Here is an 18,834-nt window from a genome sequence, read left to right as displayed (position 1 = left end):
CTAGTGCTCAAATTTCATTTACCTTATAGAAAATGCTTATAAAATTACTACTCCTTGAGTAAGGAATTGTTACAGCCATTACGTTAGAGCTGTTAGTATGAGGTAATCTTAAACCAGTATCCAAGCTTCTTTACAGAGGCTAATTTTGGAATTCTGTGTATTCTTTCAAGACCATACAGACTAAGTTATGCAGAGCAGAGGTTAAAATGAGTTTATTAGATTTAAATAATTCACATGCTGAAAAGCATCTTTCTCTTTTTTCTTTTTTTTAATTGGGTTGTATTAAGTATCCTAGATATATATCAATTCAGGCTTCTGGGGAAGAGGGACCTAAACTAGAGTCCCACCAGCTTGACAAGTGCCTGCAGTGATACTTAAGGGACATGTTCTCTCTGAAGAAATACAAAGGTTAGTACAGCCTTTTCGCCTTTGGTTTGGCAGTCTGAAGAGTTGGTACATTTGTCAAGCTAGACCTTACCTTACTTATTTCATTAAAAGCTCCAGGTCTTGCTGCTCATGAGATTGCTGTTTCCTAACCTGTGTTGTATTGACACAGGTGGAACACATGGATTAATGAAATGGGTACTATGTGTGTTCAATCAAAAGTAGTTGGCAAGTGCTGAATGGAAGCATTAAGTTTCTGAAAGTGTTGTAGTGTGGTTTTTTTGATGCTGCATAAGTCTTGCTTCTCTCTATCTGATATTCATACTGCTCAGGGAGACTTGGAAGTAGGAGCTTTCTTATTTTATGATAATAACAAAATTAGTCTTGCTCACAAATTAAAGATCTTAATGCTGTTGATATTCTTATTGTGCACATGGGAGCCATGCATAAAGATGGGTTATTGCGAAGTAAACATTCAAACAAAACTTGAAATAAAGGCAATTCATCTTACGTTGTGTTTTCATAAGGATGAAACCAGTTGCTTTTACTGGTAATGCTTCTGAGTAAACATGAATTTTTAAAAGTTTTTAATTGGTTTCTTTAGATAGTTCTACTTAAAACTGTCATTTTAACATTTGTATAATGTCAGGTGGAAGCATCCTGTGCAAGAAGAAAATTTAGGTTTTTGTTTTTCTATATTCTGTGAATGCCGATATATTCTTGACTGTCTGTGTGGCAGCATTGGATGAAGTCCTGGCGCTGTACGTACCTTGCAATCTCCCAGTTTAAAAAATTGTTGCTTTGTATAATCAGCATGGAAACTGTGGTCTCTGACTGTAGGAGCTCAAGCTTGTATGTGAGAACACAAAATACAGACTGATAAATTGGGAGGGACTATTGACAGATAGTTAAGAAGAATATGGCCTTAACTCCTTGTCAACAGCTTTGTCACTGTGTTAATAAATTGGTTTTCGTGTTTTGAAATGTTAATTCAACCTTCAAGCTGAATCAGAGCAATAGTGAAATAAGTGGGGATATGTTTCTTTAGAGCTCAAAAGTAGATTTCCAAATATCCTCTGTTCCATATGTTTCTCTATGTGATAACATCCCATACGTTCATATTTCAGAAAGTTTTATGTTCACAACTGTGTATTTAAAAAGCCTTTGAGTACAAATAATTGCTTTGAACAAGTGAAACCTTCGTTACAGTTAAATCTCTGGATTTAGTCAGCAAAATATGTAAGAATATATTTTAATTTTACAAGCTTAAATATTGTATTTTAAAGCATGTTGGCAGCAAGATGTGTAAAAAGTTTCATCTTTGTATAAAGACCAAGACAGTTTTGCAGTGTAATGAATTTATTTGTTTACAGCTGCAAATGTATGGCTGAAAGATTCGGATGTTTTATGTAGTCTTCATCAACAATGTAGATGTAATTGCCTGAAGTTACTTAAGCTTTCTCTTCCTTATTGTGTCTTACTGATGGAATCCTTTGTAGATGTGTAGACTATATCTTCCTCTTATTGATTCTTCTATGCCCATGGCACATTAGAGCTTATATTTTCTGCATCGCAAAAAGCTATTTCTGCAACATTCAAGAACTGCTTTTGGCTCTTTGACTTTATTTGTTGTCATGAAATAGGCATGCATTTGACTGTGTATTATTTTAGTGAGATATTATGTTATTACAATGTGATTAGAGGTATGGAAATAAGATGGATTGTTGATCTGTGGTGCATAGAAAAGGTTGTTTTGTGGGATACAAACATTCTTGTGTTTGGCAAGAGACAGTACTCTGATTATTTTCTTTCCCCTTGTGCATATTTTCCTTTTTCGTGTATGGTGTTTGAGTATGTTCAGTCGTGCTCTGCCCTATTTCTTCAGACAAGACACTGTTCTGTGTTCCCCAGCCAGGTGAAGGAAAATAAAGGGGTTTTTAGGTTCTTCCATCATTCTGTTATACTTGGGGCTACCCTTGGATTTGAATGTTCTTGCAAGAAAAACTTAACCTAACTTAGCTAAACAAAGAAGGTGTATTCTTTTGTTATTGATGATGATGATTTTTATAGTCTTTGTTTCTTTCTCCATGATGATTAACCAGAGTGTTGGAGATTTTTCTTCGGTCCTGCCCCTATTGCTGTACTTGCATGCAGAAGATGACATACTGTGGGAGATGATGTCTAAGGCCATTTGGTAAAAAATTGTAGGTCATGGCACATGGTGGAAAGGAAACTATGCTTGTTAGTATGGAAATGCTGTCATCTGTAGTTCTTGGATATTCTACCAAAAAAAGAGGTCCTCATGTAAATGAAGTTTATTTTGAGGTTTACTGTGGGCTGTTACACACTTTTCTCCAGACATCTTGCCTTAGTTTTGGTTTCATCAGTCTGCACATTTGTATAAAAGATGACTGTCTCAGTATAATTCATGAAGTTACTTGTTTCTGAGCTGTAAGTGTGCATGCCAGTTTTACACTACATTAAACTTTCTACCTCAACAGGTGCTGGTCAGGTAAACCAAATGAAGTAAAAGGGAGGTGATAGAAGGCTGCTACAGGTGTAAACTTAGGTGAACAGTCATGTCCTAAAGAGGGGGATCTAGCAAGACTTCTCTGGACATCTTAAATGCTTTTTTTTACAATACTGTTCAGTGCAATTAAACATAGATGTGATGTCTAACATCATTTCATTGAAGCTTTTGTTAGCTTATCGTACAAGAGCAGAGAAATCACAGAGGATGTGTTTTTGATCAAATTCTGTAATGCAGTTTGTTAAAATGTATAAATACATTAAAATTCTGCAGGGACCCCTGTACTTCTAAAAAAGGAAATAAAGTTTGAACCCTTATAGGGCTTAATTAAAAAAAAAAAAACCCAGAAGAACACCGAACAAACCATTTTAAAAAGAATTTTGTGTCTTGGACTTGTTGGCACACCACAAAGAACAACAAATCTTAAGGAGACCATGACTGTATTTATTTCAGTTCCAAGGAAAAAAGGTTTTTTTCTTCAAACCGTTTTGTTTAAGTGCTCACATGTACAGTTGTTTGAAACGCTTTATTGAGAGCTCCTCATAACCAAATTGATGCATAGTGCAGATTATTCATGATTTCCTAGAGGTAACTGGGTTAAAAATAGCAGCTTCTGATTTCGTTGTGTTGGAGAATATTCGTGATTTCTGTAGCTGTTCCTTTATTGCTTTTGGTAGGCCATTAGGAGTTTTACTCAGCAGTTAACATTTTTTTAATGTGTCAAATAACCTTGAATTTTTAATGTTTGAAAATGAGGATTAAATATCCCATAGCCATTCATTTTGTGGTCTGCTGACACTTCCTTGAAAAAGCTAGTGTAAACTGCAGATCAGCAAATTCCCTGCTGTTAAGCTTACAACTTCCCTGGTTTTATAATTATGCACAGCTGATTTTAAAGTGGGTTTTCACATGCTCATTGGTGCAGTGCGAAAGCACCTTGCAGGAAGTGTTGGGTTTATCTCTGTCGGGCCGTGTAATGAGTCCCTTGCTGCAACATCTTGCCCCTCCCCTCGGCAACCAGCATACACTGAGCATAGTGGCTCTGCTAGAGTTGCTTCTGTTTTCATGGAGGAGATAGCAGACCTTGCACTGCAGCAGGTGGAGCTGCCTTGGTGGATCTAACCCTGGGTTCTGGCTGAGAGGATCCGAGTATTACTTTGGGCTGTGAGACAGTTGTCACTTCAAGCTGATGCTAGCATAATTAAATATAAAGCTGACTCGAAAATTTAAAAAATGGACACAGGATTTTTTCTTTGCCTTTTTTTTAAGGTCTGGTTTCTAATGTGAAGCAAAATTTTTCCTGAAGGATTCAACCTATTTACATAAAGGCTTATTTTTGAACACTATGGACCTAGATTAAATGTCAAAGACAGGCAGCAAGCAGCGCTTACAGAGGCATTTTTCTGGAATCTCAGTCACGGATCGATTGAAGTGCACAGGGTCTGAAAAAATGTCTCCTAGCATAAAAAACTTGGATTGTTTTTCTCCGATGCTATGCCACTGTAAAGTAGCATGTACCAACAACACAATATCTTTAATGTTTGGATGTAAGGTGGGTCTATAAAAGGACTTTCCTGGAAATGTAAGCTGCATTTAATGAATGATTGCCATTATGTCTAATGTAACTGTACCTTAAATTTCTGATTAAATAGTGTGTATTTTGTTCCATGCCTTACTCGATTATCGGAGCTCTTGGTGATTGTGACAGAAGTAATGAATTATCATGCCTACTGTTTAAAGATCCCTTTGAACAACATTTTGAATTTACTGAATGCTGCATGTAAAATGTCGTCATTCTCCATTAATCAGCATTAATCATCATGTAATCAGTTTATTGCACTTGGCTTTCATTTTCTTCAGCTGTAGAGAATTAAATACACAGGAGACTTGCACTGAGATGCAGGGCTGGAAATGCCTCCTGACATCATATTGATGGAAGCAATTGTTAGTGGCAGGTTTGGGTTTAACAGTGCCCTCGGGCATTTAGTCATTTTAGGACTACATCAACTGTTTAGGTTACAGAGTAATAAAACATATATAATTTGGTAATACTCAGAATAGTAAACAGAATATATTCAGTGTCTTGTCAAAAGTGCTTTTTTTCAGTAAAATTAACACACAATGTGAAGGATATGATGAGAACGCTAAGTACTTGAAAGCCCCTTTAAAATTAAGGGGATATGTGTGTGAAGTTACTTTTGAGACAGAGATTAGGAAATCTTTATCTCCAAAACTTATTCTGCATATTCGGTGTTTCCAAGTCAGTGTTCGTCATTTTAAACAAAAAATAATTGAGCTAGATTTTATTTTATAAATTGGGAACAGGTGTATGTGTGTGTACACACATGTACATACATATATGCATGTGTGATGCTTTTTTAGATAGATAGATATCACAAAATGTTGATGTTGAATAAACATCACCTAGATTGGGAGGGAGGAGTCTAAATTTTTATGGATCTCTTGATAGTGTGAATGATTTGTTATGAAACTTAAAGTTGAATGCTTTATTTCCAGGAGGGAAGAATTTGGCTTGTTTTGAATCTACTTATGTTTTGTGTGTCCGAAGCGCTTTTCAGTTGAAGATACGCATGTATTCACTGGTGCAATTTGGAAACTATTCGCTCTAAAATTAACATTTCTTTCCTTCTTTTTGTGGAACTGCACACCCCTTTTTTATTGATAAGGTAGCCTCATGTTTAAATAACAAACTTGGGAAGAAAGCCATGGAATGAAAATAGGATCTTGATTTTAGTTTTGCCGGTCGAACTGCAGAGAAGAGATGCTGTTCCCTTTAAGGCCGAACTAAAAATATCCAGCCAACATCCAGAATCCACTTTAGGCGTTTTGCGTCGGGTCTGAGCGATGGCGGCATTTTCTACCGTACTGGCCCCTCAGCGGCTCCTTTTCTCTGTCCGAGGGCATTACGGACTGCTTACCTTGCCCCAGCTAACTCGGCGCAGCCCGGCCCCCGGGGGGAAGCCTGCCCCGCGGAGGGGGCAGCGGGCGCGGGGCCCGCCCGCCGCGGGGCGCGGGCAGGGCGCGGGGCCGGCGGGGCCGCGGCGGGGGGCAGCGCCCGCCACCGGCCGGGGGGAGCCCGGCCGCCGGTACCTGGCTCGCAGGCGGGGCGGGCGGAGGGACGCCTCGCGCGAAGCACCGTCGGCAGAATTCTTTATGATGATCCTCATTGATGCCGTTTGGCTGCGCGCTAGTAAGAGGCGTATCTTGCAGACCGGTAGTTTCTTGGGCGCAGTTGATTGAGCAGTGCTGTGTTTTAAAATATCCTAGACTATTTATGCACAGGCTTTAATTATCTTCAAATAAACATGTATTGCTGTTAATACGGAGTGGGTTCTCCGTACTATCTACATCCCAATTGAACTGAAGGATTTAGGTTGAAATAGTTGTGACCTGCCGGTAGCGCAGAGATTTTTGCACTAGGCGCTTGTTGATTTTTAAAGAAAAGTTGCAGGCCTGTATTGCACTAAAAATAAAAGACTCTTGTCCTTTGAGAAGATAGCCTTTGAATACTGAAAGAGTCAATATTTAAATGACAGTGTGAAACAGTAATATAGGATTACCTGTTCAGTCCTTTACATAAAGAAACAGTTCATTATCTCACACAAGTAATCCTATGAAACACTGTGTTTTTCCATTTTCCTCTACTGTTTTTTGACCGCATATAAAAAGAGCATTCACAGTCTGACTGTTCCTTCTTTGGTCTCTTTTCCTTGGCATTCTGGAACAGGTGAACTTCACTACGAATATTTCTGGTGTTTTTGTAAGTGTATATACGGATCTTAAATTGTTGTATAGTTTCTGGATATCCATGACACAAAGCATTACATAAATACTTACATTTAACACTAGCTGTGCATTTTGACATATGATGGAACACTGTGACCTAAATAAACATGTTATAAGCAGTTTTATTCAAGATACAGTGTCAAACTGAAACTGTCCAAGGGGGGCAAAATGCCTTATGTTTTTGTCTTAGCTGTTGTTACTAAAAGAAAACTTAGTGCTTTTATTTGAGAATGAAGCAGTTAGTTACTCAAAGTACCGAACTTGTGTTTAAAAAACCAAACCCAAAGATCAAAAAACCTGTTCTAATATTTCAAGTAATTTGGTTTATCGTATGTTGAGGCCTAAATTGAAACTAATACTGAATGTCCTATTCCATGATCAGTGAAGAAGTTCTGAAAATACACAAACATATATCCTCTATCCTGTTACTGAAGTTTCTTTTCTTATCCACAGGCTTTCAGCTTTTCCATGTGAATTGCTGTTCACCTCCAAAGAGGCTTCATTTGGCTTTCATAATCTTCCCGGGTTTTACAAGTGAAGGGTTTTCAGGTTAACTTCAGTTCTGCAGTAGTGGAGCATACCTTTTGTTTTGTGTCCTTTTCTACTGCGAGGCAGGCACTATTATTTTCCTGAGCACTAGTTTCTGGTTTAGCACTTCCGCTAGACTACAGGGAAGACTTGTACAAAATGCATTAACATCTTAATACACTATTCATTTTGGATTAGTTTTGTTTTAACAAGATTATGCAAAATTTAGCTGTATTGTGTCTTCTGTTGTTAGAGTTGTTGGAGCTTATTTTCTGCTGAATGGTATCTGCACATCAGAGTTGTGAAGGTTGTTTTTTGGGGAGATGTGAGGAGAACCGTGGGTGTTTAGATTTTTCTACTCATCTGCTTTTGACATATTGTATTCTAGTCCTTTTTTGCAGGAGTGGATATGTTGAATGTCAAGCAGTGTTTCCCAACAACTTCAGTTGCTGGAATGATCTTTTGAAGGGTTCTTTCAGGTTAGTTTAACTTCTAAAGTGGAGCAATGACTGAACAAGGACAAGTATTTAAACTTGGGGAGTCAGCTGCAAATGGTCTAAAGCCACTTTGTCTTATCATGCTGCCTGTTCACACTGCATCAGAGAGGGTCTGACCCTGTGAGCTTCTGTGTATTTATTGGATTCAAATGATTAGACTTAAAGTCCTCACTTATTCTCTTTCAAAACATGGGTTGGACTTTCACAGTGAAAATTAAAACTTACTGAGAGACAGACTGTGTAAGTCAGGCTGCATGTTTTCCTGGGTTTTGTTTGTAGTTTTTGTTGCTTGAAGTGTGCAGTAACTTGGGAGTCCTATTGCTGTGTGGGTGGGGAGGGTTAAAATCTGGAGGAAAAGGGAAGTGAGTAGAAGGTCAACTTACAAACTTTTAAATTGTTTTTTTAAGCACCCTTGAACTCTTATATTAAAGCTGTTTTAGCACTGATTTTTTTTTCTTTGTAGAGAAAATACATTACTGTGCTTTCAAATTTCTTTTCACTTAAGATAGTGGATTGATGTGTATGTCTAATATGAATTGGATTTTGATATACATCCCATTTTGAAGAGAACTGTAGTTACTGCTGCCTTGCATTTTGTCATTAAATTATATGGTAGTTAAGGATGATCTTGTGTAATTAATTTTCTGTCCATGAACATGGCATTCGGTATGGCTTGAATCTCTGGAATAATAGCATTGCATGCTGTTGTGGATATGGGTCACCAGTTTAGGGCATGGGCTTGTTTAAGTGTTCTTTAAATAATTTAATTGCTGTTTCAGTAAGAGCTCTCATTAGAGGATCTTTAAAAAAATATATAAAACCACAACTTAATTATCTCTAGGGGGTAGATTAAGTATGAATCTGTTTGAAATATCTTCTTTTTAAAATATAAACAGACTAAAGTGAACCTTTTTTAGAATTAGTTTCCTAAAGCTTTTTTGTGCTTTTTCTGTGAACAGGTGATCTGTATTCTGAAAAACAGTGCTATAAAATGGCCACAAAATCCTTTTTTGTCCTGCACATTGTTGCAGATACTTTGTCCATCCTTATTTTTGTATAACTCTGCTAGGCCTGGGAATTGAAGCAGGGGGGCTTGTGGGCCTGAACAATTAATACGATGAAAGATTTCACTGTGGTGAATTTTGCCCATCTTCTCGTCTCATGTAAACTAGCACTGATTTATTAAAGTAAATGGATTTTTCAGTAGTTTACACCAGTAAATCATTTAGTCCATGGTATTTGGTGACAGTTCAAAACTCACTGAAGGTAGAATCTAACCTGGAGAAATCTTGTTAACTGTGTTGTATCAGAAAAGAAATGGTTTTAATTAATTTTGATACACCTGTATATCTGCAACTGAATCCTTTGGGGCAGTATCTTTGTCAGAAGTATGCATTAAATGTTTAGCACTTGGTTGCTTTGGACTTTAAATTATGATTCTAAATTATACAGCTATCCATAAAGCTTCTTAAAAAATAGTTAAATTGCTTGGCTACTTCCTAATGGAGTGCTGGGAAACTTTTGAGATGTGCAGCTGAGGCAGTCTGTCTGCAAGTTCAGAGCTGCTTTGCCACACCTGCCTTTTTTCTTTCCTTTGATCTTGGCCGGCTCATCTAAACTAGGGTCTCCTTGGAGCCTGGATTTGGGTGCAGGATTGGATTCCCTTGGTTGTAAGCAGAGAAATGGTCTTCTGCTAGCCACTATGAGATGAGTTGGTCCTAGTCTCTACCTGCTTTTCTCCCTATTATGTCAGCACTGCTGCATGTTTCATCTTGTTGTGAGCCACTTGAGGGAATTAAAGAAAATCTGATATTACTGGAAGAGGGAACAAACATTCTGCTGGATTAGCTTGCTTACCATCTGAAGTCAGATGTGTACTAGAAGCAAGGGGCAGGGAGACTTAGTTGTACAGCTTGACCAAGAGGGATTGAATGGGTCCTGCTCCTTTGGGCGGTAGCTGCTCTTTGAGTGAGCTAGGCCGTAATGTGAAATGGTACCTTTAGACCTCTATGGAGGGTAACTTCCATGGGATTTTGCTTCATATGTAGCAGCAGAATTAACTTGGCATGACTGAAACACTTGACTGAATTCTTGTTCAAGGGATGGCAGCTCCTGGGAAAGAAAAGGAATGGGCAATTCTGAATGGTGGCTGTTTGACCATGCCGGATCACGTGAACGCGCTACCTCAGTCAAGAGGCATAGTATTTCAGAGGTGATGCTCCATAGTAAAACTAGTACAAAACGCTTCCACTTCTATGGAGAATTAGCTGTTATAAGACACAGTAATTTGCTTTGCTTGAACTACTTTGTTCAAAAGTAATTTCTGCAAAGGGCAAGGGTAGTGTGGTACCTTTCAGAACAAGAAGTACTATGGATATTATGTTTTCATGCACTTTGTGTCCTTGTCTTTGTACTTTGAAACATTACCCTGTAAGTATTTCAGTTAGTGTATTTTAGACAAGAATTCTGTTTTTTGTTTTTAATAGTTTCAAGTTGGGAAATATTTTACAAATGATAGTAAAGTCAATCTTGAATATTGCATCAAAATCCAATTAGCAGTTCACATCTAAGATGTTTTTTTTGAGAAGCTTATAGCCCTTGTCAGTGCCTCCTATGGGAGAGAATCCTTTACTACTACATTGTTTCATTTTTAATCTAAATAATGACATACTGATCTATTAAAACTTCATATGTGCTTGTCATGACCCAGACTGGACAGACCAGGGAGTCGTGTTTAATTCGAAATTCCCTCGGGCTAAATTAAGGTGAAAAGACACCAAATGATCAGTTAAAGATTTTATTTATGACAGAAGCAAACTGAACTGGCGAGGCATGGTAGTAGGTGGCAGGGTTTCTCACAACAGGAATTGGCATAAGACTACTTCTGTAAACTGTGTAACCATATACATCGATTCAGGGAATAAGGAGATCCCTCCCGTTGAGTCACGAGGTTCAGAGCAGACCCCCTTGCTTTCCAGACTCCTCCTCAGAGAAGGGTCTAGGGGCGGCTGGATCCACTCTTAGTCTCAGACTTGGTCAACAGTTTATATCTTGAAATGGATGAGGTGTAGGGATTGTGGAAAAGGAAAGAGAGGAGAAGACACAGAGAGAAAAAGGAAGAGAGAAAGATTTCACCAGTCCTGGGTCCAGCGTTGGTTCAGTCAGCCGAGGGGTCCAGTCCCGGTGGGCTTGCGCACCCGGGGCTTCAGTTTGTGTCCTTTTATCATCCTTGCCCCTCCTTTGGGCGGGCACCCGAACTGGTCAGGTTAATGAACAGTTTGTGAGCCTTTGGGTTTGGGGGTCGTTTGTGGAGTAACTTCTCCTTCCCTGCAGACACGGCCATTGTTTGATCTTTGTATCAGAACAGTTTATCAGAACAGGGACCTGCACACCCTCCAGCACGCCCTCCCCCTCCTGTTGCTGATGTCTGAGCTGATGGGCTTTTCACCTTGGCTCCTTGCTGTGCAGGCTTTGTTTTCAAGCTGAACTTGCCCTACCACAATGTTTGAGACATTTACTGTTTCAGTCTCTCACAGTGCTATGTTATTATAAGCACTGATACATTGTATAATGTAAACATATGTTTCTTAGTGAAATCTAGAGCCTGTTTACACTCAGGCATGTCCAAATACCTGTTTCTAGTAAGTGTGTCTGGTTTCAGGGAAAAAAAATCAAGGTAATTCTGTGCTTTGCCTAAAGGTATTGACTGTTCTGTAAAGGAAGTTAATTTTGATTGACCTGTGACTATTAATTTTTTTCTCCCCTTAATAAAACTGGAATGATCCACTTCTAGCTTTCCACAGGGTCTTGTCTGACATGATCTGGGAACTTAATCCACTTTTAGGTCCCATTTTCTTGATATCCCATTGACATTTCATAGTCAAATAGAAGCTTGAGATCTGGCAGGGACATTTTGGATCACAAGTCCAGCCAAATACTGCCTTCACCAGCAGAGCAGGCTCCTTTAAGCTAGCAGTATTCCTACTTTCTCTGATGTTGCAAGACATTTGGTGTACTACTTGAAGCTCTAATGTTTATTTTTCTAATTTCCAATGTGATCTTATTTATGCTCTGATAATGTTCACTTGTATTTTTGGACAACGCTGTTCCTTAAATGAAAATTCTTCTCTGTTTCTGATGTTTAACATGGCTGCTCTAGAGAGTTAATGTCGACTCCTTTCAGGGTTTTGTTTTGATAAGTTAAAACAAGTCAATGTCAGAAAATAGATGAATGGCAGGAGTCTGAGGCTGAGCAATCTAGCATCTCACTGCTGCAGGGAAAGGAAAGAAAAACAACTTTTATCTTCTGCTAGTAGTGACCTATTAAGTTGGCTTGGTCATCTCATGAAACCTCTCTGCTAAGGATTTGAAAAAATTAGGGCTTTTTGAGTAACCATTGTAATTTTTCCACAATTATCAGCATTCACCATCTCTCCTTTGCCATTCAGTTAAGGAGAAGGTAGAGAAGTGTTTGGAGGTTGGTTGTTGTAATAATGGAAGTCTTAATGCTCTTGCTTTCCTCTTTGGAATTATTTCTCCTGCCTTGTGCTTCTTTGCTAATCATTGGTATTTTTAGAGAAAATACACTTGTATTGCTTCTACTTTGTAATTTCTAATACTTCAAAAGCATGATTTCTCTCACGTAGTAGAACTTGATCTTGTATGGTCTCAACAAAGAAGGGTTGAATTGAGTGGATAAAGATTTTTTTTTTTAATTTTATTTTTTAAGTACAAAAATAAATCAGGGTTATAACTTCAAAGATCTCTGTCTGACATCTTATCAGTTACTGGCTAAAAGAAACTGTGCATCTTCAGTGTCTGCCTGTATGTGTGTGGTTAGATGTGGGTTTGTTGCTGTTTTGGGGTTTGGAGGCAGGGGTGGCGATGGTGTGTTGTAGGGCAGGCTGTGACTGGGTAAAGTGCAATGGGTGACGGAAATGTAAAGCTGCAAGTTGTTGCTTCTAAGTTAGTAAGGGAACTTAGCTTGTCTCCTGAGGAATCTTGGTGTTGGCAGATCAACTTGGCACAGGGAAGAGAAGAGCAAACAAATCCTTCCTCTTTCAGCACAAGTCAGTTATGTGAGTTCAGCTGCCCATTGAACCACTTCTTTATTGGCAAAACTCTGCTGTATTGCTATACAATGAGTCTGCAGAAGACAGAGTAGACTGATGTATAGCTCACTTCCAAAAGAGAGAGATCCTGTCCTTATTTCGTTCCTCCTTTTGCACTGTCTCTGGTGTTCTTTGAGGCCCTGCCTGAATTGGGGTCAGTAATCCAGTACAAGTCTAACCCTGCAAAGGAGGAGAAAAAAGTGGGCAATTTTCTACTGATGTGTCAGAACCAAAGGAAGGAAGGGGATATGGAGCCTTCCCCAGCGTTTGGGAGACAGGGAAGAGTAAGATATTCCTGTTGTTAGATGTTAAGCTGTCCTATTTGACCATGCTTAGAGACTGTTTTTTGCTGGATAGACAGAAAAATTAAGTCTTCCTGTAAGACAAGCACACAAGAGTTGGGTGGGCAGGAAATGAATGGGTTAAGCATTACAAGAGCTGTTAACTGATGGATTATTTCAAGCAGTTTCTTTGTAGTTTATCCTGTAGACTTTATAACTTTGTAATATTGCAGGACTCTTCTGTGAAGGGCACGGATTTTTGTGGTAGCCTGGAATCATACTTGCATGTAACTGTTAGTGTATGATAACCAGACCTTTTATCAGGTACTGCCTTGGTATAGTGTTCACGTGCTTATAGACAAATGGGTTACTTGCAGCGACCTACTGGATTACTATGTATAAATGACTTGCCAAGAAGACAACTACTTTTGACTTAAGCTGTAGTATGTAGATCTTAGAATTCTGTTAAAAAAAACCCTAAGGAAATGTCTTCTATTCTAAATATACTTCACTAACAAGAATAGCTTTTTCCAGGTTTAAAACGATTACATGTTTAGAAGGTTTTTCTGTGCCTTTAATGACATGACATGACAAGCTTTCCCTGTAAACTAGTAAAAACTATGTATGTACTCCAGAGTATAGTAGTAGTGTGTGAAAGTGAATGGGGTTACAAAATGTTGGGATGCATCTTATGGACACAGTAAACCCTGCTGGAAAAAAGTTACACGACTTCAGCTTTCAGCTTTAGTTTTAACTAGCAATAAAATGCATGGACTACCTAAAGCACCTCAGAATTGGCGGAGACTACAAAGGTGAAACTGGAGTGAAGTTTATATATTTAAGTATGTTTGTAATGTAAGCCCATGCTAGCTCTGGGGTTTGGAGGTGCTGGATGAGCAGTTCTCTGCAGTCCAGAGAACAGGTGGATATTATGTATGCTCCTGATTTCATTAATACCTATTAGTAGGGATCTGCAAGCATGGATACAGCACAGTCTTGCTAGAACACATCCCTGCTGGCTAAGTAATAGGTTCTGTTTTTTTAAACTGAGTTCAGATTAATAATACAGAGACTGAATAATGTCTTGTGTTCCTGTTTGAAGTCTTGCTTGCTGGGGAAGCTTAATCTGTTTAGTAGCAAAACCACATTTTCTTGTTTCATAATGAAGTTAGCAGTAGTGAATTGCTGTATTGACACCCCAGTATATAAGCTGAAACTCTTTAGCTGACAAAAAAATGCTTTTGGCAGGTGTGTTAAATAGGAAGTATGGAAAAAAGCTTTTGAGGTACTGAGAGTTTCTGCTATTAGTGAATAATGTAGTGTTAAAGTGCAAGAAAAAAACTGGTAAAGGGAAAAGTTCCTTGGAAAAGGGTTTGGGGACATGTTACTGTATGCAGATAGGCAGAAGAAAATTAGGTAGCTTTATAGTGGTTCTAAGTGAGATGAAAAAGGCTGGAACATTTTTAGACAGGATCAGTCTTTAAACTGAAAATACTAAATAAAACTTTTATTTCTAGATTTTATTGCCTTGAAGTCAACAGGGTCAGGAAAATAACTATTTCTGTCTGATCTAGGTTTTCTGGATAATCTCTTCACATTTCTGTGGTGGACTGATTTTTTTCTATAATTGTTCTCTTCAGAAATACCGCTACCAGGATGAAGATACACCTCCACAGGAGCACAGCTCTCCACACATTACCAATGAGGTCACAGGTCCAGAGCTGGTTCATGTATCGGAGAAGAATCTGTCACAGATTGAGAATGTCCATGGATTTGTTTCCCATTCTCATATTTCACCAGTAAAGGTAGGCATTTTTAAAGTTATAATAAGAGTGAACTGTTTTGATATACTCTCCAGGGATAAAATTTTCTGGGGAAAAAAATGCATGAGATATACCTGCTTATGTTTTTTTTGATGGAACTGCTCATTTGTAAAATTAACTTTGTAGATGTTAAGGCATTGACTCTAGTTCCATACATTCTGACTAAACATGCATGATAGTAAATTGCCCAGATAAAATATGTAGGTAACTTAAGGTCTCAGGTGTAGTTTTGAGGGGCACTATAGTTACTGCTGTTAGTTATGTTTTGGGTTTTCTATCAGGATCCTGTAAAATCAATTCTGAGTTTGTTTCTGGTAAATATTTTAATTGAGGACCTATGTGGAAAATGTAATAAGCCAAGCGTAATATATGTCTCTGGAGTTTTTCAGCATACCGCACCATTATTCTCAAGACAGCTCCAGTAACTTCAAGACAGATTTAAAAATCAAGAGGACAAACTGCATGTGAGGTTTTGGAGAGGGTTGTAGCAGGCAGTTTTATATATTGGGTTAGTAGGGAGATGTAGCTTAATCATTTTCTGAATAGCATAATATTTTAGTGTGCCAGACTAAATGCTGTTTTCTATAACGTCTCTGAGTCTTTATGGCTTGTTTTGAGGAAAAAGTGGAGAAATTATTTGATTCTGGTGAGTATTTGGGCTTTAGAATGATGAGATGGGCTTACATTGTGGTAGGCCTATAGCTTGGTATTTTTAGCATGAACTGTTGGTGTGTGGTAGTATCCTTTGTGACTGAAACTGGCAGTGTACTGTAAGAAGTGCTACTATATTTTAAGAAAAAAGTTGTTTTTGAACCTAGTTACGTTTCCAGATTTTTTTTTTTTTATTATGAAGAAAAATCTTGCTGAATGTATCAGCTCTTGATAATTGACTTGTGAGGATTCTGTAGAACCAACGGTAGTGGGAGAGTGTGTTTAGTAATCATGTTCCAGCTTTTCTAAGATTTTAAAAATGTGTATGTTGGTATCGAACACGGTCATTTATTTTTACTTGTAACTCCATAATGAACTCTCTGTGTGTTTCCATAGTCTTCAGGAGCTAGGCAAGCCAAATTCTTTAAGACCTAATGAATAACCCTTTTGAAGTGGGCTATATTAACCTCTGAAGAGTCTTTTAAGAATGCTAATATGACAAACCTTTCATTTTGAGAATGGCTAGGACCTCAGTCTTCTGTTGTTTGTGAAGATAGACGCACAATAACACATTTTCACATGTTAATTCCCTGAATTTATTGATATTCAGAAAGTAATACAACACATTTTGCGTGCAACCATTAGAAATTAAAAAAAAATCCTCTGCTTCTGGGGACTTAAGGTCAACTCTGTTTATTCACAAGCTTTTCCTAATTCATAGCACAGTCTTGCATTTCAGAAAGCATACAGGGATCAAAAAGGCAGAGGCAAACTGTAAAAATGTCTGCAATAAGTGATCAAGTATAATGCATTTCACAATCTGGAAGCTTATAGAAATAAAAAATAAAATTCTAGAACGGGTATGTGAGACTGAAAATCTATTTCTTGTAACTGACTTGGTATTTCTTCATTGTACTTGAGACTGTTCAAAAGGCCGTAATTACCTTGGTTTCTTTCTGGCTGCCTGGATCTAAGGGAAACCAAACTACTCAGAATAGTTCCTGTGGTTGACTTTATTTCAGATTATTTTTGCAGATAGCCAACTACAGAAATAGAGAAATGTGGATTTGATATTGGCAATATTAACATTTCCTGGAAGATTACTTGATTTCTTACCTCTCCACAGTGTGAGTGATCTCTACCTTACAGAGATCCTACCAGACCATCTCTATAAACAAGCAAGGCTTGTGTTTAGAGTGTTATATGGGACCCTTAATTACCTGTTTTAATTGAGCCTTATTTAACTACTGTAACTTTCTGTCAAGACCCTGATATAAAACCCAGAACAGTTTTACAGAAATAGATACGAATGATTGTATTCTGCCTTCCTCTGCTCAGATGTGATCCAAGCTAAAAATTTTTTTTGTTTTCTTGGGCAGTGTTGAATATACAACTCTGCTGCACTGTTCTGGAAGAAAGAAACTACATCTCATTTAAACTATTCTGGAAATAGACATCAGCAGCTTTTAAGTGTAATTACAAAATATGGTGAAGCCTTTTCAAAATACTGTTTATCTTAGGTCTCTGAGGAGGATTGCTATTATCCTTCTCAAATTGGTAAGTGCTTGGCAATCATCACTTGGAAGTATGTGTATAAGAGAAATATCATCATGCAACTCATATTGCCATTTATAACATACATCTGATTATTTTCAGGTGACTACTCTCTCTATTAATTTCAAAGCAATGTATGGTAGAACTGAAATTTCTCCAAGCTTTGTTAATCTGAAAACTGGGGTGGGTGCTCCAGGTTTCAGTTGTTTCCCAGCATTTTGTGGAACTTTGAATTCTGATGCTAAGTTGGCTGCTGGCTTGCTTCTCTTCTTCAGAAGTTAACTTCTTTGCATAAATGGTTTATAATCAGAGTCTGGGGTCTTATGGATGCATCCCTCTTCTCCAAATACCTTAGGTTCACAGGCCCTGGGAGTCTTTATGGGAACTTTTACAGTAAAATGCCTTTGAGCTCACAAAATTTCTTTTCAGTCAGGAGATAGTTTGCTAAAGTTTTTGGAATAAATGCTGTTAAAACTTGGACTTAAGTATGTCAGAAAAAAGCCAAGGTTGCTTGTGTACTATTAGCATAGCTGGTCCTCTCTTCTTTTGGCCTGATCTGCAAGATGTTAATAGTTTAGGCATGGCTCATGCTGACGATCAATTTAGCAACAGCAGCTTTGAGCTAAGAGTGCTTTGTGTAATTTATTTGGTAGTTTGGCTTGATGCACTGTGTACGGACGAGGTTGTGGCTAATATACAAGATCTTGACTAGCATTGTTTGATAGTACATTTGCTTAAGGAAACTAAATGTAATAGAGGATGTTGTTTCTTACGCTAATAATAAGAGAAATTTTTTTAAAAAAAATTAAATGTTAAATACACTTGAACTTTCAAATACAGAGTTATTAGTTTGAAGAACAAATGTAGAGAGTAGTTTTGTGATCATATACTCCTTTTTATGAAATGCTGCAGAGGGCAGTAGAATCAGATTAGAGGAATACCTTCTTTTACAGCAAGCTCTCTGCAGTCTGGAGCAGTAACACAGAACATGAATAGAAGATAGTGAAGAAAGAAGATGCCTGGTTTTAACTAGTTTACATTTTGTTCTTGAGAGAAGCTTTCAAATTTTCTAGGGCTTAAAGCAGCTTTTACAGCTTGCGTGGACAGGTGAGTGGTTTTCAAAGAGCAGCTTTCAATGACCGAAAAGATAAATGTGTATCCCAAATTTTTAGAGGATGAGTGTGTGACTACTATTTATCAAATGTTCCACATTAAGTACTGTAGTAATTCAAGATGGTTTACCTTCTTGACAGAGGAGTGGGCTACTTTAGATTCAGGTTGGGTTAAGATACTGCATGTTTGCATTTAGCATGAAACAACTGATACTAGCTGTACTGATGTAAAGTTTAAATGTGAGACAGGGCTTACAGGTTTTGTCTTGTTAGGGTGGAGCTTTGTCAGTTTAAGAAGAAATGTATACTTCATACGTCTCGAGCATCAAAGAAATAAACTTGACCCAGGAGATTTCATGTCCTCTGTTCCCCATTTAATACTGTGTGAAGTGAAACTCTTAATTCTGTAAAAGAGCTGCTTTTTTTTTTTTTTTTAAATGTTTAATGGTAGAGAATCATGAAGAGAGAGTGAAAATGGTCAAACTTCAAATCCTTCACAAATATTCTGTCCCAAATTTTCAGGCAGCTAGTACCAGAATTTTTTCAGTATGAAGTT

At 37.9% G+C, this 18,834-nt stretch overlaps 1 protein-coding gene across 24 annotated transcripts in view; it reads left to right on the top strand.

Annotated features, from left to right (window-relative positions):
- The window catches only part of DLG1 (discs large MAGUK scaffold protein 1), a 173,225-nt gene that overhangs the window by 45,116 nt on the left and 109,275 nt on the right, over positions 1-18,834 (top strand). For 21 of the 24 annotated variants that reach the window (XM_052803494.1, XM_052803492.1, XM_052803501.1 and 18 more), the window contains one exon: positions 14,779-14,943. In XM_052803494.1, the coding sequence (XP_052659454.1) occupies positions 14,779-14,943 (165 nt within the window). Of the gene's footprint in view, positions 1-3,980; positions 4,467-14,778; positions 14,944-18,834 lie in introns of those variants that run through there. The other 3 variants (XM_052803515.1, XM_052803513.1, XM_052803506.1) reach the window with 2 other exon arrangements.

This window comes from Harpia harpyja, chromosome 12 (assembly GCF_026419915.1).
Source record: "Harpia harpyja isolate bHarHar1 chromosome 12, bHarHar1 primary haplotype, whole genome shotgun sequence".
Taxonomy (NCBI): domain Eukaryota; kingdom Metazoa; phylum Chordata; class Aves; order Accipitriformes; family Accipitridae; genus Harpia; species Harpia harpyja.
This window is presented reverse-complemented; position numbering and strand designations above follow the sequence as displayed.